Source organism: Trifolium pratense, linkage group LG6, assembly GCF_020283565.1.
Source record: "Trifolium pratense cultivar HEN17-A07 linkage group LG6, ARS_RC_1.1, whole genome shotgun sequence".
NCBI lineage: Eukaryota > Viridiplantae > Streptophyta > Magnoliopsida > Fabales > Fabaceae > Trifolium > Trifolium pratense.
In genome coordinates this window covers 20,537,404-20,559,594 of record NC_060064.1, presented here as the reverse complement: position 1 = coordinate 20,559,594, position 22,191 = coordinate 20,537,404, and the positions used below count along the sequence as shown (strand labels likewise).

The following is a 22,191-nucleotide window of genomic DNA, read 5'->3' as shown; positions in this document are numbered from 1 at the left end:
ATACAAAGTTAGTTTTTTCCTCTCAGCCAAATTTTTTTATTTATAATATACTAATACCAAGTATTTGTAGTATTAGAGTTGAGATTCAATTTTTTTTTTTCCAAAAGAGGAGTAGCAAAGTGCTACTGCCTCAAAAAATATATATAGAGAGAGAGAGAAAAAAAAACAAAAGAAGGAAGGGGACTAGGCCAAAACCTCCTTACACACGGATAAGCCTGAAACTAGGCTTACCCAAACTATTATCAACAAAAAAACCACTAATTTGCTGAGGAAGCTCATTCCATATAGTAAACATATCAATAGTAAGACCAATGTTTGCCAAACCATCTGCACATTGGTTACCCTCCCTATACACATGGGAGACCACAAAATTCATGCTTCTAGTGATTCTGAGACAATTCCTCCATCTATTACTTAGCTCTCAAGGAACTAATACAGATGAATTAAAAGCCATTACAACAAGAGTAGAATCTGACTTAAGCCAAAGATTTTTCCAATTCCTACAATTAGCTAGTTCTATAGCTCTCATAGCACCACATATCTCTGCCATGAATGCTGATTTCAAACCTGTATTCTCTGCAAAACAACATAAAAAATCTGCATTGTGGTTTCTAAAAATGCCACGACAAGATGAGGTAAAAGAGTTAGAGGCCCCATCTGTGTTACACTTCACCCAATGCTCCAATGGAGGCTGCCAAAAGACTTCTTTAAGAACAGTGGGCTTAGGAGGATGCAAATTAACATTTAAATTTTTTAGAACCATGAATTCTGTCATAGATGGAGAGGCAACACCAATAGTTTTGTTACCTGTGAGAGAAGTGTTAGACAAAATCCAAGCAAGAATGAATACATATAACATATATATGTATGTAAGAAAGAATGAGGGGGGGGGGGAGGTCTTGGCCACTGCTTGCCACCCCCAGATCCGTCTCTGCTTATCTTAATACTTGTACATAATTGGATATAATGTGCTGATACTATAAAAAAAAATGTAATCATAAAAATTAATCTCTAGATTTATAGGTAATAGATTTTATATTTTTACAATAAAACACAATATAATTGCTATTTTTTCAATAATTTTTAAATAATTTTTGGTTACATCATAATTTTTAAATATAAAACCTTTTAAATAATCTATAGAATATTTTTTTAATTTAATTTAAAATAAAAATAAAAATAAAAATAAGCATTAATGAAAATTTAAAATATAATAAATAAAGTGGGGAAAATGAGAGGGATGAAAAAGCTAAGTGTGAAAGAACTTGAGAGATGACGAAAGGAGCGACCCTTGTGTGATTCTCCTCTTCTCTTTCCCTGTTTATCAAAACGCACCGACTTGTTGCGTTTTGAATTCACCGCATTTTTCCATGAATAGCGCGGGGCGTTCTTCCGGTGACTCGCCGCCGAAGGAGGATATCGAGTGGGAGATGCGTCCCGGTGGCATGTTCGTACAGAGACGCGAAGCTGGCGACGATGATCATAACGACGGACCAATGATCAGCATCAGTGTCGCTTACGGTTCTTCTGACCACGAAGTTTATCTCCCAGCTCAATCTACTTTCTGTGAGAGTTTTTATCTCTTTTTACTACTATTCTCTTTGTTGATTTTGTGGTTGAATTTTTGAAACATTCAGTGTTTGTTTTAGTTTTCTTATTGTTGATATTGAATTTGGTGATTGTTAATGTAATTTTAAAATTGAGCTAATGGAAAAAAAGCTCAATCATATTCATATTTGTGTGTAATCGGTGATTGTTAATTTGAAAGTAATTTTGAAATTGAGCTACGGAAGAAGCTCAATCATATTCATATTTGTGTGTAATTGTAATTTTCGATAAATTAGTTCATTAAAATTCGTGAAATGAAGAATTGTTTGATGGAAACAAAGTTACTTTGTGAAGTGAAACAATCTAGCTAGCCACTTGGATTAGGTTAATGATGAGGGGGCTTCAATATGGTTTATTTGAGTTTATCGACTGACGTGAGCACTTGTGAGATTGTTTTGAGACTTTATGTAAACAACTTATGACATGTTAATATGAGCTTATTGATTTTCGTATATTAGTCAGAACGGTTTATAGCTTAGTATATGAGAACTGTTTGACTTTATATTAACTTTTGTTATAGAAATAACTTATACATAAGCACTTATATGATAAAGGTTTAATTAAACTTTGTATCCAAACAGGACTTCGATATTTCTAGAATTAATTTGACTATTATTTAGTCTGATGTTTTTTGAAATTTGGGTTGATTTTTTTTTGGTGAATACATGGTGTTAGTTGAGTTGGTTCATCTTATGTGAGTTGATGTCGGCAGCGAGGTTCAATGGATAAGAGGTTTTGTATATTGGTTGTTGAGTTGGTTTTGAGGGGTGGTGTTATTGTTTGATGAGCGAGTTTGCATTTAAACACAATAATACTATATTTTGTTCAAAATGGTGGACCTCGCTGTACGTTGATATGGCTGAGTCCTAAATGGTTAGCTATATTGATTTCCTTTCTTTCAGGTGAAAATTCCTTTTCTAAAGTGGAAGTCGAAGTAATGACAATACTAGGGGTTGAAGTTTTAAACTTTTTGCCTGGACAAGCTAAGTCCTTTAATTTAATGTAAGCTAATACATATTAGTGACGGCGTGTAATGTGATGCCATTCATCAATCTTTCTTTCTTACCGAACAAATATTTAGTGTTAAAGAGATAATATAATAATATCTCTGCAGAAATTTGAATTTCTAACTAAGGTATACTGTAGGTACTGTGTTACAAAGAGTTGCCCTTCCATTTAATTTGCATTGAGAATTCACTTTTATCTTTATCTATTATTAGTTTAGTGACTAAACTAGTTATGTGAGAAAATAAAAGAGCTATGTTGATTAACTTGAAAGCTTGTGACCTTAAGCAAATTATATGATTTATTTTCCTACTATGAGTGTAACAGCTTATAGTTTTGTATGCATCATTTGCATCTTGATATGGAATATGTTTGGGAAAATGAAGCTTGTTTTTTATGTTAAGATTACTAGTAGCATATACCTAAGAAGATTTTTTGCTTCCATTGGTGTGCGTCTTTGTCTTAATTTGGTCTTTACTAACAGGGGATGTTAAGAAACTGCTTGCACACAAAACTGGTTTAAAGCCTGAGCAGCAAAGACTCTTCTTTAGAGAAAAAGAAATGGACAATAAAGAGAACTTGCACGTGGAAGGTGTGAAGGACAAGTCAAAGCTTTTGCTTTTGGAGGATGCTGCTAGCAAAGAGAGTAATCTCGAGGAAGGTAGAAAACACAATGAAATGTTAAAAGCTTTTGAAGCTGTTGCTTTAGTCAGATCAGAGGTGGACAAACTTTGTGAGAGGGTGAGCCCATGTTCCGCATATTATTGTCGTAATAGAAATATAATAACCGAAATTAGAGAATGAAAGATATTACTGATTTTGATTTTGCAGGTGTCGGCCTTGGAGGTGGCTGTGAATGGAGGGACCCAGGTTTCTGACAAAGAGTTCGTTGTTTCCACAGAATTGCTTATGAGGCAATTGCTGAAGCTGGATGGTATTAAGGCTGAAGGTGAAGCAAAGTTGCAGAGAAAAGCCGAGGTAATGTTTATGGTGTTAAGAGTTACTGACTTAAAAGTTTAATTATTTGTCAATTAACTAATATGGAAAATGATTTCTCTGTCCCTCACTTTTGCCGCATGAATTTTGAAGCAGCACTTGGATTATTTGCTATGATTTTTGCTTAGTGATAGTATGCACCACAATATGCTGATTGCTGTTCTTTAACATTCCGGTTTAGAGTAGTTTTCTTTGATGCAATATGGCTCAATATTGTTGTGGTGCAATCTTGTGGATCAAATCTTTGTTTCCTTAAGGAGTATCCATGGAGTATCGGTATCTGATACATATTCATCCCCATTTTTGGAGTATCCGAGCTTCATAGGAATAAAATAAAATTCTTGTTGCATACCTGCTTTCAAGCTAAATTTGTGAATTCTTACCATATCATAACATGCTGCTTTCTACACTTCCCATCATTTTTTATTTTTTTTGTAAACTAGATCCCATTACACATCAATATCACCATGAATTGTGTCTGGTTGGCAGTTATGAAATTGATTTATGTTGAGAGTCGAAAATTGAAATGCGTTCGTCACTAGCTGGATCAGTTTCTTTATCAAAAACTTTCAGTCAACAATATTTCCCGTTTTCTATAACTTTTGTGTAAAAGGATAAGTTCATGTGCATGGTGGACTTCCCATTTTGGTAATCATCATCTATAATTGCATCATTAACATTTTCTTTTTGAACAGGTGCGTCGTGTGCAGAATGCTGTGGATGCCTTAGATTCCTTAAAGGCAAGAAACTCCAAACCTTTTAGCACCATTGGTAACGCAGCCTCAGTAACAACCCAATGGGAGACGTTTGGCTCTGGAATGGGAAGCTTAAATGCTCCAACCTCGTCATCACCATCTTCTGCAAATGTTACTCAAGATTGGGAGCGGTATGATTAGTTCAGAAAATGTTGCATCAACATGAAATTATACAGTACGTACAATACCATATTTTTGGACCTTGATTCTTCATTTAAGGTCATATTTTTTGTACTTAAGGCAATATCTTTCAACCTTTTGATTGTCGTTGATGAATACAAAAAGGTAAATGAAGGAGCATATTCTAGATACTCCTGCCACAAATCTGTTCATGAAATTATGAGAGTTCATCAATTGTTAGTATTGATCTGGCCTGATGGCATGTTAGATTTTTAAAAAAATTCACTGTTTTTAATTTACCATAGTGTAGCATCAAGCAAAACATGTACAAATAAATTTTGTTTGTGTTGAAAATCATATTAACCAACTAAACACAAAGTAGGTATTAGAGATGTAAAAGTATGTTAACTAACTTCTAACTAGGGTCACGAAGTTGAAACTAACTTTTATATCTCTAATTGTAGGTACAAACTAATTTTAATGATATATTGTACAATAATCCTCGTTTTCTTTATTAGGAAAAACTTTAGAGTGATGCATCAACTTAATGGCAAATCAGTTTGTATTTGTTCACTTTGAAAAACTGTTGTCTATTTCCATGAGCATACTTAAGTTGTTAGACACAGTGTAATATCTAGGAGTTGAGGTTCGAATTTAGAATTTTTCATATTTCATTTTGGCCTCTTCAAAAAAAATAAATAGGATTTTTCACTTATTTATCTTAAGGGGTGAAATACTTGCTATTAGCTACTTGATAAAAAAAAAAAAACTGCTGTTTGGTTATAAATTAAGAAAAATGTAATCTATAATCTACTTTATCTACACTTAAATTTGCGGCTGGATATCAAATATAAGATTTTAATTGAGTTCTTAAATTAAACCAAGATATTCAAAACAGAGACAATAATCTTTTTGTGATATGATCCAAAATATATTTAAGAAATAAGATATCTAATCTAATGTAATTAAGAAACAAGTAATCTCGTACTTACTAGAATTAAGAATTATGTATCATTGTAGTTGTTTGTTTCTAGCATGATAATGGATACAAAGTGAAAAACTGTGACCTACAAGTCCAAAGAGACTGCTCTAAGTAGTGGAAGACTTTTCAAAAGAGAATGAAGTAGTTAAATGCTACTCCCACTTATTTTTATTTTATTTTTTATCTTAAAAATCTAAAGATTCCTAATTACACCAATGAGTGAAAGGACATTTGTAGTCCCACGAGCTGACAGCTGAACTCACAAATTCTCATTCAATATTTTCCTGATAAAACAAACCATTTGGCGTGATACTTTTTTCTTCAATTATTTAATTCTTATATATATATATATATATATATATATGACCGGAGGAAGTACTTCAAAGTTATTCAAAATATATCGATGTTAATTCAAACAAAAAAAATGAGTATCAAGATATTTTAAGATGAAGAGAAGCCTAAAGTTCTACTTTCAACAAATATGTAAATTGCCGTTGAAGTTTTAAGTGATAATTAACCATGAATCACCTATGAAATTTGTCTACAAGTAACCTGTTCAATCCAATGATCTTACTCAACTCAACCTGTTTTTTATCCGAATTTGTTTAAGTGTGGATCTAACTCGAACCAACCCCTTTAATTCAAAGTAATTTAATTCGGCAACAAACTTATGATTCTAAATTTATGAAACCAAACCGCGAACACCTACTAATATAGTAGCAAAAATTAAATAATTTCCTTATAGTCAAACCAACTTTTCACATTTATAACTGATGTCACTCCATTCTAGAGTCAACAGCTTTGGACGGAAGTATATTTGTCCTTACTAGTAGGTGTAAACAACCACCACCATCACCACAATCTTATATTATTTTATTTTTGCAGAATTTCTATTTGACCTCCTCCAACATAAAAATTAGGACCAAAACTTCATGTTGTAATTATAGTTGGATTGGATAGCGATATACCAAAAAGTTGTACACAAACGAATCAAAGTTGAATCTGTTTAAAAAGAAAAATTGATGAATACTATGAGATTAAAAACAACAGTTTTTTGGTCCAAAAAACAACAGTTTTTAAAAATTACAAACAAAGATACTAATATTTACTATATATTTGTATGCGCACATAAAAGTAACACTTAAGACATTTTAGTTTCCACACGAAATTTTCTGGTCAATAAAAAATTGACAAATAACTTCATAGATACATTAATGTATTCTTTACAATAAATTTTCAAGTACAAAATGTCAAAATCAATGGTGACTAGAAGAACTAAAAAAAACACAACCAAATTGATCTAAAAAACTTCAGAACTTTAGTTTCGTAAACTAAAATTAAAATTCTCCCTACACCTTCCATACACACAATACCTAAACTTAGGACTCATAAATTAATAGTAACACCTCTTGCACCATTAACATAAGGTGATACTCCAGTGGTACCAGTATTTAATGAACCATGTCTAGTTGGATCATATTTTTCTCCATCACCCCAAAGAGCATAAGCTTCCTCACCATGAGCCGCATCGTCTCCGATTTCAAGCTGCTCGTTGGGCATTCTCAAGGGTATGAAAATTTGTATAACAAGGAGAATGATTGTGGTGGAGACTATGTTCCATCCAATAACAAACAATGCTGCTACTAATTGTTTTAGGAATTGTACACCACCACTTCCACCATAGAATGCACCCCTTGAATTGGTCACTGGCAATAGTAGTCTACATAGGGCTGGCTCGGCGAAAAGTCCGGTGAGGAGGCCACCTAATAGGCCAGCCACAGCATGAGTGTGAAATACACCGAGAGTGTCATCAACCTATGTATAAAAAAAATCAATCGTAAGCATAATTGCTCGCCAAAAAACGGATTGAGATTCTCTACAGTCATTGTGTGCACACACCCAGGCTTATCGAAATAAACCAATTCAATTTTTTATTTGTCTGTTGACTGCGTGACTGCACATACCAAAATGATTACTCACAATGAAAAATTAGAGATTATTCAATGCTATTTTTAATGTGTAGTTGGAATTGAGATATACTTTAATTCACTTGTTTGAGAAGCTTACTTCTTTCTTTCTTTCTTTCTTTTTTTTTTTTTATTAAAAAGAAGATTTTACTTCTATATACAGAAAATCCAAGCAAGAAAAGTAGAATGGAGAGTGTCATGTTCACTATAATGTGTTTATTAATACTTCTATACTTTTCATATAATTTTAAAAATATTATGTTGATTAAAAGAAGGAGGATGAAGTCATCTTCGATATCATATTTTATGTACCATATGTCTCGTTAGAAAAATATCATATACCCTATTTAAAAAAGAAAGAAATTGGACGATAAAAAAAGGAAAGTGGTTGGAAATTGGAATAAATTATGGATAACATTGGGTGAAGTTTTACAAACACGTGAGCTAACAAAAGGGAACCTTCACCTAAACTTCATGATATAAATATATCTTACAAAAAGACAACTAGGAAAATATTCATGTATATAAAATAAGGAAAGTATTATTAATTAATGCCTGACATTAGTTAATGAGTTTAATATAGTAGAATGAATTTAGAATTTGTATAAAATATCAATGGTGGACTGGTGGTACGATCTACTATGAATCAATATTTATTTTTCCAAAACATATTATTATAATACAAGTGGCCACCACTGTTTAACTTGATTAATCTTTGTAAGAAACTATTGACCACAAGGTAAATTTTCTTATTTGTATTTTCTTAAATATTTGATCATTTTTACTCAACATATCCAAATCCCTTATCATGTGAAAGAATTTGATGTGGGTACACAAAAACACAATTAGAAACATATTAGTATATACATATATAGTGACTAGTGAGTGTGAGTGTGGACTAAAAATGCACAAAAATTCTTTGTGAAGAGAAAGAGAAACTCTGTACCTTTTGTAGAAGACTTGATTTCTTATGTAAGATCATCATTGTCACCCAAGGAATGCTTCCAGATAGAATTCCCATCACAATAGCCGCCCACGATTGCACAAGCCCTACATGATCCACAGACCCACCATTACCATTCATATTCATTGTCAACAAAAACTGCAATTATGGTCACTAATTCAATCATCATTATGATAATAGCCAAGCTTTTAAATAAAGGTCCGTTACCGCGAAAAAGACCACGACAAAAAGATATTGGCGCCTATCGTTATCGTTTTTCACCGTTTTTATATGGTGAATAAAAATCAGGCCGAAATGCCGTTATGACCGCGACGAAACACCGATACAACCGCAAAGAAACGCAATACGGCCGCGACAAAATGCTAATAGATAGAGACTTCTATTTTTTCCAATAGAAATGCATAAAAATCACATTTTTAATACAAATATGAACATAAATTATAAAGTATTATATCTTTTTAACTTTTCCCTAGTTCAAAACTTTACATTTATCTCATATTTAAGTTGTTATACATATATCATAGTACAAATAATTTTAATAAGATTTGTGCGATATTGTGATTAATTCACACCGTGACGACCATATTTCATAATGCAACAGCCGTAACAGCCGAAATCACGAAATCCTTGACGCGACCGTGACCGCTATTTAAAACCTATTAATAGCTACTTTTTGTTAGTACTATATCAAAATATCAGTGCCCAACAGACATTATTCTTGTAATAAATGTTCATACCTACTTTCTCCAATTTCAGTTAATGTTTTTGATGATTTTAAGAAAATATAAACTTCATTTTCATTAACATAAAATTAATATTTTCAATTTTGAAATTGTCCGATTTAAGTTTATGAGGAGAGTCAAATTCAAAAGACTAAGTTCTTAGGTGGAAGAGTTCTCGTGATTTAAGTAGTTAAATGTCACATTAATGTCAGATTTATAACATCGTGACTCTATTAAGAGTCACCGTAAATTGTGGATTTCACTTTATTGACATTGACATAGTGGTAGGCTTTTCTCTTTATGGCAGTTTCACTAATTTATCCTACCTTAATCCAACTTGTATGTAACTCTTTCTATAGTTCACTTGTCAACGAAAACACCAATTGTTACGACAAACTGATTAACATATAGCTTCTTTAAAAAACTAGTCCATTCGGCAGAATAGCCTCGTAACTTAACTATCACACTGAGCTTTTCTTATGTACTCAATGTGAGATTCATAGCACATAATTTAATCATACTTTTCATGTATTGACATCAAAATCAAACTCTAGTATACTAGTATACCATAAAACATTTTCATAACAACACTTGATTCATCCACAAAAACAAGTTTCCAATATCAAAAACAGAATAAATATTCAGCTAGAATAACAAACTGATGCAAATATATACCTGCTCCTGGTGTGATGCAAACAAGTCCAGTCATCATACCCTGAACAGCACCAATCACAGAAGGTTTCCCAAAGAAAATGACATCAAGAGTAGTCCACACTAAGAGACTAGTTGCTGCACAAATGTTTGTGTTCAACACAGCAATTGAAGATGCAACATTTGCTGCATATGGTGCTCCACCATTGAAACCTGACCAACCCATCCATAGCAATCCAGAACCTGCAAGCATGAGTAACACATTGTTTGGTGGAAACCTTTCCCTATCACTCTTTATCCTTGGTCCAACCTGCACATACCAAAAATGAATGAGTATGTAGAATTGCATAATTGGATCTTATGCAGCAAAATGCTATGAAGCACCAACTTAGACAAGGACACCTGACACGACAGTGACACGTCGACGCTAACAATAGTTTGAGAAATGGATTAATTGAGTGTAATCACATGTCTCAGTGTCGTGTCAGACATCAGACACACCTTCAATCAGAAGTGTAAGTGTCAGCACTATATGTGTAAAAGCTCAGTCATTAAATTAATCTAACCAATAAGAGATCAACACTCTAAACTGTTGACTTAATTCAACAGTTGAGAATTGACTTGGGAATTACTCAAGTAGCCAATATAAACTGTGAAACATTAATTGGTTAATGGTTTTTATGAACTGTACTTATGTTTAATTTTGAACTGCAGAGTCCAATTGCAATCACAACCATAGTTATTTGAAGTTTTAGATATTTCTGCTATTCATAACTTTAATAATCACTGTCATTGCAACTATAGCCACAGAAATTTTAAAATCTTGATTGAGTATTTAATGCCAAAACCAATAACCAATTAATTCATAAATAACATAACTACCATAGAAAATTAAATAAAAACAAATCAACTCAACCACATGAAGAAAGAAAAGTACCCATTAAGCTTTTAAACAAAATTAGATGATGGTTTGTGAAAAAAATTGAAATTTATGTACTCCATGAGGAAAGGGAAGGTACCCTTTAAGTCTTTAAGCAAAATTAGAAGAAGGGTTGTTAAAAAAATACAAAATTTATGCATCCCATATATGATGAAAGGAAGTTTTGTAAAACCAATTGGTTTGGCTCAAGTTGTAAATCAGCTTAAGTAAAGACAAATCATTCAGGAGAACTTAAATTTGAATCCTGAACAAAGAAAACCCTGTATTTACCTCTCGGCCGAACTCTGAATTACCAGAGTCGCTTTCTCCTAAGATCTGGAGTCTTAAAACATAATAAAAATGAAGTTTTGAAAGCAAAATTAGATGAAGGATAATGAAAAAAACAGAAATTCAAGTACCCAATAAGCAGCAGTGAAACCAGCAATTCCAGAAGAGAGATGAATAACATAGCCACCAGAATAATCAATAACACCCCAATGGTAAAGAAATCCACCACCCCAAAGACTAAAAGCACCAACAGTATAAGAAAAAATAAGCCAAAGAGGAACAAAAGCCATCCAAGCTTTAATATTCATCCTTCCAAGAACAGAACCAGCCAACAAAATCATAGTAATAGCAGCAAAAGTAAACTGAAAATAAACAAGTGAAGCCATAGGAAAAAAAGGTTGTTCCATTTGTGATTCAACAACATGACTATTCTTGTAATAGTGAGTACTTTCAGGTACTTTTGCTCTTCCAATAAGATACTTTTGTCCTAAAGCTGGTGCTCCTTTACCCCAAAAGGGTAAAAGTTGATCACCAAATGCCATTCTATAAGCAACAAGAACCCAACAGATTAAAACTGCTGCAAAAGCATAAAGTGCCATGAAAGCTGAATTCACTGCCCATTTTTTTTTCACTATGCTTGCATACAGAATTACTAATCCTGGCATGCTTTGAAGACCAACTAGTGTTGCTGCTGTCATTTGCCATGCGTTGTCTCCTTTGTTTAACCATCCTGGTGATGTTGGAAGATTTTCTTGGTATGCTGGTGATGCTGCCATGATTCTAATTCTATTCGATGATTCTGCGAGATCTTGTGTTGGGGGAATGCTGCAAATACTCGGAACAAGTTTTTGTTTTAATTTTTGGTAAGTTATGGAATTTGAAATACCTTTTCACTCATATGAGCTAAAGGTATGTACAAAATTGTTTGGATTGAATTAGTTTATGATTTTGTGGGATATATGGTTATATATTATGAAATTAATTAACATGAAGTTGAAAATTTTGATACTTGGTTTGAATATTTGGAAGCTACGTGTAAACTGTCATTGGGTTCTCACAACAAGTTGGAGTATTTTAACTTAATCTAGAAAGGATATAGTTTTTTTTATATATATAAAAATAAGAATAAAACTTTTGACTTTTCGTTGAGAATGATGGGTCTGGTTTAAGAATACAAGTGGAAATAAATGGGACAATTATATATTATCAGAGAAGGACATTTGCTTTTATTTGTCATTTTAAATTTATTTACACGAACAATTTTGGTTATTTTAATGAAATTAATTTTATATTTTTATTAATTATTTATTGGTGAATTCTTCCGTATATATTTTTTTTTCAATCAATAGTTATGACTATTTTTCATAAAACATTGATTAATATTACTTTAAACTTTAACAATGATAAATAAAAATGAACAGTTTTTTCTGAAAAATAGAATAGCATAATAATAAAAGTTTCAAAATTTATCTTTATTTTTATTTTGGAAAAATAATTTAGTTCACAATTTTTTTTAAAAAAAACTAGAACTATAATTATTTAATTATATATATGTAAGATAATTACACTTGAATGAAAGACAAATAAATAATAAGCTGCGCCGCTAACCCATTTTAGATGACAAAACTAATCCTTTTGAACACTACATCTTGAGATCCATGACATACCACATTGTTATGTATGACTCTTTGAACTCTTTTCAAAATATTCACAGCCTCTGGTGCTAGGAAAGCAAAATTGTCAAATGCAAAAGGTATAAACACATGTTGATTGTCAAATCCCGCTATCTCATGTCTGACCACTTTACTTGAAGCAGCTTTGAGGATCGCATGTCCTACATTAAAATCCCTAGTCATCAATCACATAAGTGGAGAAACTTCAGTCAAGTTCACACATGCATGTTTTCCTCCTACCCAGGCGTACACCATAATATTGGTCGGCCTCAATGTAGATCGGTCGGTCAAGAAGTTCATAGGCGTCTCTTTCTTCAAAGATACTCGTGCGCGCTTAAAAACATAAAAAAGAATATTCCGAACAAAATCATGTTTGTATTTAAAGCCTGAAAACTCTCGACAATGAACTACATGCTCCCCAAATCTATCCAAACACGACTTACGACAAATAGGATACACCTCATCTACAACAAATAAGGGAATCATTAGACGATATTTGAGTATAGTGCAATACTCTATCAGAAACATATGTATAATGTTAGCCTAATCCATCGATTGAGGTAGCTAGAAAAAAAATCCTGAACATGAACAGTCTGCAAAGATCAGAAACAACTTTTTATCTAGAGGTCAATTGAAAATTAACTTTCGCATTCTTAACAATTTTATTAATATGTAATTAAAAAACAACTTTTTGAAAATTTTAAAAATTAAAACTTATATATATCAATGTATTTTATCTGTGATTTTAATATAGAAATAATGTGTTTGAATTACAACTTTTATATATAAAGTATAATATTTTAACTAATCGAGTTATATTCACGGAAACTATTAATAATTGTTAAAAAAGAGTAAAAATATAGTGCCATTTTTTATAAAAAAATTATAGGGTGATTTTGTGATAGGTACATTTATTACTCGGAAGAAGTAGATGAATATTATTATTCAGAAGAAGTAGATGAAATGGAATTATGTTGTAGTATTTATTAAGCTCTCATATATAGTACTTGGTTATTGCCTTATTGGTACACTCTGTCCTTATACCTTTCGGGCAGATGGCAATCCGTGATTACGTAGTTACTTGTTAAATAGGTGTGAGGTTGTCAACTACAGTAAGTTGTACGGTAGCGTAACATTTAGCCAACTAGCTATGAAGCCCCCGATACTTCAAAAATGGCGAAGTGTCGTGTCCGATACGTACTCGATACCGATACTCGTCTGATACTTTTCGATACACGTATTGGAGAAGTATCGGAAATTAATATTATTTTTAAAAAAAATATAATCGATACTTGTCTGATACGCGTATCGGAAAAGGATCGGACAATTAATGCTCTTTGATAATGGAAACATAAGAAAGAAGACTAATACAATTCGTATTTACTCTTAAATATTAAATGTTAGAGTATAATGTTACAAGCTATGTGTTTTTTGAGTAGTACGTTTTTTTTATAAGCAAATTGTTAGTATATTATATTGTTATGTTAGTTTTTTTCCTTTGTATAATTACGCATTTACGCCTTAATTTCATTATGTATTAATGTTTTAGTCAAAAAAATACATTCTTATTATTTTTTACTAAACTTTTGTATAATTACGCATTTACGCCTTAATTTCATTTTTTTTTTTGACGCAAAGAAAACTTATGCCATTTCATTCATAATAATAGTAGCAATACAATGAGGGATTACATTAAAAGTACTGCGATAAGCATGGGATAAAGCTGCTCGTGCGAGTGCATGAGCGCTACCGTTTGCTTGACGCCTAGTAAAAACGACTATGAAGTCATTATAGTGATGAAGTAAGGTTCGACAATTTTGAATGATTGAACCATACTCCGATTGGTTGATACTCATCTTGTTCACATCATCCACAACAATCTTACAATCTAGTTCAAACACAACTTTATTATAACCCAAGCTAGCAACCCATTGTATACCTTGATATAAGCTCCACGCTTCTGCTTCCTGTGCTGTCATTACCACATCTTCATGTGCTGTCATGGCCAAGATAAAACTCCCTTTGTCGTCGCGAAGACAAGCTCCCATGCCTATACGTTGCTCATGAGCAAATATGGCTGCATCAAGGTTGCACTTGACGAAATTTAGCGGCGGAGGTTGCCATGGTGTAACTTGGACCTGTTGTTGTCGTGGGTGGGCTATGTCAGCTGGTTGACGCGCCTGCTGCCAGGCCTGGAGGGTACCATTGGCGCGGCCAATTACCTGTGTCGTGCTCTCAGTTTTCTGCTCCCATAACTGCAAGTTTCTTTTGCGCCATAAACTCCAAGATATCATAGCAAAAGAAACCAATTGTTGAGTGGTGAAATTGTGCCAAATACGTTTGAAAACATCATTAAAACCTTCAGCATTTTCCATTAAATTTTGCAACGCATTCCACAAATTAACTTGTCGCCAACAAGTTATACTATCAGCACAATCAAGAAATAAATGCCAATTATATTCTGTGTATCTATGACACACAACACAATTAGAATCACCATGAATTCCTTTGCTCATTAATCTTTGCCTATTAGGTAGACAATCCCTTCCAAGTCTCCAAAGGAAATTCTTGACCTTGGGAGGAATAGGTAAAGCCCATAATTGTTGCCAATCTCCTTCCACTTTCCAAACATCTCTGTTAATCATCACATCAACACATACTCTATATGCACTTTTTACTGAATATATGCCTTTTTTATCAAAGCGCCAAATAATCTCATCTCTTCTTCCAAGGTTAACAAGTGGGATCTTCAAAATTTCATTAGCATCTCTATCACAAAATAACTCAATCACACGATTTCTATTCCAACAACCTTGATTGACATCAATTAAGTCACTAACCTTTGATAAATTCTCAATGTTGAGGATGGGAGTAATGATAGTTGGGTTGTCTTCATTTCTTAACCAAGGTGTATGCCATATAGGAACCGAAGAGCCATTGCCAATTCTCCAACGGTAACCTTCCTTCAACAAACGTCGGGATGACCAAATGCTACGCCAAACATAACTAGGATTGTGCCCCAAGGACGCTCCCAAAAAATCCCCATTAGGATAATATTTAGCTTTGAAAATTCTTGAAACCATAGCATCGGGGTTGGTTAATAATTTCCAACCTTGCTTTCCCAACATTGCCAAATTGAAACCGAGGATACTTCGAAATCCCATGCCTCCAAATTCTTTTCTCATAGTTAGTTTGTCCCAACTCATCCAACGGATCCCATGCTTCCTATCTCCCTTCGATCCCCACCAAAAGGAATTTAACATCTTCTCGATATCGTCACCTATGGATGATGGTAACAGAAATACACTCATGCAATAAGAAGGAATTGCTTGAGCCACTGATTTAATTAAAACTTCTTTACCTGCTTGAGACAACATCTTGCTACTCCATGAAGAAATACGGTGCCAAATTCTATCTTTGATGTAGTTGAAAATTGATTTTTTACTTCTCCCTATCATAGAGGGAAGACCAAGATATTTTCCGGTACCTAAACACTCTGTAACCTGAAGAGTATTGGACAAAGCAGTTCTCAAGTCATGTGGCACATTTTTGCTAAAAAATATTTCAGACTTCTGCATATTAATCATCTGTCCCGAAGCATTGGCATACACATCTAAAATATTTTTTAAGGCATTTGTTTCAGTATCATTTGCTCTGAAGAAAAGAAAGCTATCATCAGCAAATAGGAGATGACTGACCGCTGGAGCCCTACGACATGCCTTTACTCCATGCAACAAGTTATTTTGTTCGGCCTGTTTTATCAACGATGTCATACCTTTACGCCTTAATTTCATTAAGTATTAATGTTTTATTACATTCTTCAAAGCGGATCATCACATTCAGTGCGGAGCCACATACCTTTGAGGGTATGCAAGTGCACCCCCTGAACCTTTAACATTTACACAAATTATCCTCTTTTATTACTATTTGAACCCCCTGAGTTTGTTGTGTTGCACCCAACTCAAAGATATTTTATCTCATTAACATGGCTCAATGTCATGAATTTGCTTACTTCGTTGTTTGACCCATTTCTATTTTACTTTTTCTCCACATAAAATAATAAATATTAAAAATATTTATTACTAGTATTATTTAAATGGGCTCCTGCAAGTGGACGGTGGGATTGATCCTCTTGGATTAGTCGGTCATAGGGCCGGATACCAAGTTTTCAAAAAAAAAAATAGTATTACTTAAAATTATTTTTACACTTCTACCAGAATTTTTTTTGCACCCCCTATCTTAGGATCCTGGCTCCGCCACTAATCACATTTAACAGCTATTATCTGTAAATTCAAAAAATGCTTGGCAATGACTCAAAAACACCACCTCCACCTTTTATACTAAAACATTATACCACTCGGGTCTTGGGCATTTCAATTTTTATGCTTCCATTTCATAAATATAATATATATATACACTTAAATAATTCAGTTATTTGATTAAAAGAAAAAAGGGTTAAATATGTATAAGGTCCCTGCACTTACGAGTTATTTGAGTTTTAGTCCCTGCATTTTAAAAACATTTCATTTTGCCACTGTACTTTCATTTAATTTAATTCATATGCACCATGTTTTCATACATAGCAATAGAATCATCTCCATATCCACATCTCTGGACTTTAGAGTTGATGACTAATTTAATTTTGCAGTGGCAAAACGAAAGTGCAGTGGCAAAACGAAAGGATTCTAAAATGCAGGGACTAAAACTCAAATAACGCGTAAGTGTAGGGACCTTTTACATATTTAAGCCAAGAAAAAATGACCCTAAACAGTAATACTATTAGGAAATTTCAATTCTATAATTTTTAGTTCTCTGACCCCAATCCTCCACCACTATTTGACATACACACCTTACCCTAGTTAACCTAAGCAATCTTTCTAGTACTCTTATAACCGCAGAAGAACGTCATTGTTATAAATATTTAAAATAATTTAATGGCAGAGTAGATATATACAAGTAAAGACAAAAAAACAAAAAGAAAAAAATGACATGTTGGATTTCTTGAACATAATTTAGTTCTAATTTAATTACAATACACTAATATGCAATCTTAAAATACTTATAGTTGTTTACCTAAATACTAATTCAAAATTATTCTAATGAATAAACAAGCATTTGTTTCCCTCACAATTAGGTTTTCTAATGGAATTTTTGCCATTTTTTTCATATATTATTAATCAGTGCAGTTTTAATAACTTCACTCTTGTATTGCAATATAAAGTGTAAAACTAACACTACATGTGTTGATCAGATCATGATTCTTATAACATCTAATTAACTAATAGTACGAGTATTTAACTAAACAAATTGTTATTCACTGTCCACAATATATATCTATATCTAGAAAAAGACAAGAAAGAAAATACAACTTTGTCTGGTTATGATATGAATGTAATAATTTTGTTACAACATGCATAATTTTCTGACAAGTACCTCAAGATCTCACTTAGAATATGTCCCATTATCATATGGTTAGATCCAAACCTATATTCACTCTTTTCTCTTGCTCCTTAGAATCATCTTGTCCTTCTTTCTTTCTTTTGCAAAGATTATAAGAAGATTGAGAATACAATGAGAGAGATAAATTGCTTCCAACTTCATGATGATCCTCTATAATTCCTTGGTTCTTATGATCATCACCAATGATCCTTGAATTTAATTTAAGTGATAGATCCAAATCAAGGTCCATATTTGAAGCTTTTCTTTTCAATGTTTTCAAGTCCACTTGATTATCATTAGGCATGAGCTCTTGTTCTCTAGGCTGATCATCCTTCTTGCTCAATCTAAAAGATTCATTGCCACAAAATGAGAGGAAATTATCATTTGGTTCATGGACTTTACTTGTTGATAATTCTCTAAAATTTGAAGAATTCACTTGAAAAATATTATGAACTTCCATATTATTGATGTTGTTATTATTGGTTCTCTCAATCATTCTTCCATAGAAATCAGCTCTAGATTCATTTATTGAACTCATATGCACCATGTTTTCATACATAGCAATAGAATCATCTCCATATCCACATCTGGAAAAAGAAAAGAGACACCGATTACTATTTTACAACTGTATCTAAGAAAATTCGAACTTTAAATCTTAAAATTATAATGTTAAACTTTTTACACTGAACTAACACATCATGAATAGTTCTAAAGTTGGGAATGATTTAAGAAAATTTGAAACAAAGTTAGTTGCTAGTTATAATTTGTTCTCTGTATCTCGGGTTTAGTATCCTTGTACTCGTTATAATAATTTTTTATTATTGAAATTAAAAAAAAGGGTTTTTGAAGTAGTATATTTGTATACCTATTTGATGAAGTTTGGTTTGGAGTATAGCCTTGAAGCATAGGAAGTTGGGTGAGATTATAAACATTTTTGTCTCCATTGTCTACAAGAAGCCTATGATCACCCAGCACTGTCACATATACAATCATAGACACACTTGTAAGCTCAAACCCTAATATAATAACTAATTATAATGGTTAATTGGATTCATACAAAAAATGAAAACCTTATTGTACCTTTATTTGTGTCAACTACTTTCTTGCTTCTATACATCTGAAAAAAGAAATATATGTGAAATAAAAGAAGTTAGTTAAATTAAACAATTATAAATAAAAAGCTAGCTAGCTAGCTCTATAGGTTGCAACAATATTTATTTATGATTTTTTACCTGCAAATGACTCTTCACATGAGCAATACTCAAACCTTTTATATTCATCAATTGAAGAACCAATTTTGGAGTTGCTCCTACACATCAGAATATTATTAACAATAGATACTCATAAATTAAAAAAAATACAACTTAAATTTTTCGAGTTGTTTTTCTATAGGCAAATTTTGTTTAGGAGACGAAAATGGTAAAGACTGAACTCTGGACCTCCATTATAACTCATTCAGTGTCCCAACCAAAACATCTGGGCTACTCTTTCGGGGATAAATATTGTTGAATTAATTACACTAGCTACCTAGTACTAATTAATGAGATCTCCAAAGAAAAATTGAAATTTAGCAAAGGAAAAAAGAAGCTATATGTTGTTTTGTATGTGTTGCGCGCGCGCGGAAACTTACTCTCTTGTCCACCAAGTCTTTGAACAGCATGAAGAAATCGAAAATGAAGATCAGGAGTCCAACGTAGCCTAGGAAACTTGGATCTAACATAAGGTCTCACTGATGGTTTCTTCTCAGAATTCTCTTCAATAGTACTATTGCTTGAGCTTATTCCTCCATTGTTGTTTTGCTTACTTTCTTCATCTTCATTTGCTTCACTAATTTCGCAACCATTTTCATTAATTGAAACACTTGTCTTGGAACATATTGAGCCACATGTTTCTTCCTTCCTCATATCCATCTATCTACTTACCTACCTTCCACAATTTTCAATCTTCCACACTTTGCTTTGATGAGATTGAATATCTTTATTTTGCAACTCCTTAGATATATCTATCTATTATATAATATTAATTTTCCTCCTTCATACATGGATATTGGAAAAGAAAATCCTCGATCATAGAAATATCTTAGATTGATCTCCACTCATAGAATTTTGAACACCTTCTAGGTCTCTCTCTCTCTCTCTCTCTAACTCTATTTCTCTCCTTCTCTATTGTGACCCTTTGAGATGATAAATAAATAATTTATTTTTTCATATCGTAAGCATGTTGATGTTGGTGTATGTATATATATTTTTAATATGCATGGACATCAAGGAATGGGAAGAATATACTTGATTATTTCATGTGAGGACAATATTTATAACAATTTGAGACATAATAAAATATAAACTATAGCTAGTCGATCAATATAAATATATATTTTTTATTATAAGGATATATAGTAGGGGGCCGTACATAACATTTTAATAGGCAAGAATTAAAAAAGTTTTGAGGAAAATTAGAAACATTAGTTTGATTCTTCTGATGATAATAATACAAAATTTTGCCAATACTAGTAAATTCAAAAATAAATATGGTAAACAATAATAATGTGTACGTCTCAGTCCACAAATTCTTAGCTGCATGCGAAGTCAAACAAAGAGTTTGTCTTGTAACCAATTGATACAGAGTGTACGTACCTTTCCATAGTAAATTCCTGAATTAATCTTTTTATCTATAAATAAACTTATTTTATGTGTATAATTTTTTGGAGAACATAATATCGTGAAATATATAAGTTACTTTTAGAATTTAGAGTTGAATTTAAGTCAATCCTATAAAATCGACTTGTAAAATGTGAATTGCTCTCACTTATATATAAACTCATATTCATGTCAACTGATATCTGATGTGTGATTTCTTAACACATCCCTTCACACTCAATAAGTATTGGAATTGGTGAATGAATATAAATGTTGAGTGGCCCAATAACGATTGACCCAACAGATCTTTGAGAGACTCTAATATCATCTTAGAATTGAAAGTTATGTTAACTCAATCCTATAAAAACAGCTTGAAAGATGAAGATTGCCCTCATGTATAAATTCATGTTCATACCAACTATATCCGATGTGCGACTTCTTATTAACACTAATTAATTATATGCATATATTGATTACAAACTTGTACAAAATATTGTGATGAGGGTACACTTTATCAATATGTTGTTGGTCCTCTTAGGGAAATGGTTAGTCATTTGAATGTATGAAGAAAAAAAAAAGTTGTAAAGTGAGAATCACACGAAATATTAATTAATGCTACATGATATATATACATACAAAAATTGAGGGGACATAAACCTAATTCAGTGAGTCAATCAATCAACAATTAGCTTCTAATTAATGTTACAGACTAATTACATGTCTACATTTTGGTGAATGACCAATCATCAACATGAAACCGATCCAAGAACCAACAATTCTTGCAGCGATCAAAAATCGAAAGGTTAAGACATATAAGCACAATTATTTATATTATATTTTTGCTAATATGAATTACCAGCTATATATAGCTGAAAAGCATATAGTAAGAAATGAATGAATTAATAGACAGCAGTAGTAGCTGCATGTGTGCGAGACTGTAAAATGTGATGATGTGCTGTCTTTGATGCAGACCCAAACCTTTCAAAAATAATTTGTGAATATATGCTCTTTCGTCGGGAATCACGGGGTTTGTTCCTCCTTATCTATATTTACAAATTAAACTCTGTTTTCGTTCATTATTTTAATTTCATTTTTCATATATTATTGTTCACTTTTGTTTTCTTTTCATTTTCAATTAGATCTAGGTAGATATATTTATTGTTTATTATTTGGCATACATTACATTTGATCTCTTTATATAAAAAAATGTGATGTATCATATTATCAATATCGGAGTTCACTTGCAATTTATATTGAAAAAGAAAAGAAAAATCAAATCTTTTCGTACTAATGCACCAAATTTAATTAGGTTTTTTGACGGATCAAGACCATTAATCTTAGATCAAATTGTTCATATTTAAAAATGTAAAATTTACACGGTAAAAATTCATGTCATCTATTGAAAATCAGACAGATCAGATCAGTTACAACATCCTGCTGTTAATTACTGTAGCAAATCCAATTTC

The 22,191-nt window shown here is 32.3% G+C and overlaps 3 protein-coding genes across 3 annotated transcripts; 1 reads left to right on the top strand and 2 right to left on the bottom strand.

The window, feature by feature from the left end:
- Window positions 1-1,237: 1,237 nt before the first annotated feature.
- Window positions 1,238-4,783, top strand: LOC123892454 (BAG family molecular chaperone regulator 4-like). The gene is made up of 4 exons (XM_045942235.1): window positions 1,238-1,566; window positions 3,098-3,354; window positions 3,445-3,591; window positions 4,305-4,783. The coding sequence occupies exons 1-4, from the start codon at window positions 1,371-1,373 to the stop codon at window positions 4,503-4,505; spliced, it is 801 nt and encodes a 266-aa protein (XP_045798191.1). The 5' UTR covers window positions 1,238-1,370; the 3' UTR covers window positions 4,506-4,783.
- A 1,851-nt stretch (window positions 4,784-6,634) lies between these two features.
- LOC123889882 (ammonium transporter 2-like) lies at window positions 6,635-12,058 on the bottom strand. The gene is made up of 4 exons (XM_045939391.1): window positions 11,109-12,058; window positions 9,795-10,080; window positions 8,380-8,483; window positions 6,635-7,281 (listed from the first exon to the last, which is right to left on the bottom strand). The coding sequence occupies exons 1-4, from the start codon at window positions 11,751-11,753 to the stop codon at window positions 6,853-6,855; spliced, it is 1,464 nt and encodes a 487-aa protein (XP_045795347.1). The 5' UTR covers window positions 11,754-12,058; the 3' UTR covers window positions 6,635-6,852.
- Window positions 12,059-18,009: 5,951 nt separating this feature from the next.
- LOC123889858 (two-component response regulator ARR14-like) lies at window positions 18,010-20,392 on the bottom strand. Its single transcript, XM_045939363.1, has 5 exons — window positions 19,720-20,392; window positions 19,322-19,398; window positions 19,170-19,206; window positions 18,955-19,063; window positions 18,010-18,676 (listed from the first exon to the last, which is right to left on the bottom strand). The coding sequence occupies exons 1-5, from the start codon at window positions 19,997-19,999 to the stop codon at window positions 18,115-18,117; spliced, it is 1,065 nt and encodes a 354-aa protein (XP_045795319.1). The 5' UTR covers window positions 20,000-20,392; the 3' UTR covers window positions 18,010-18,114.
- Between the last annotated feature and the right edge of the window lie 1,799 nt (window positions 20,393-22,191).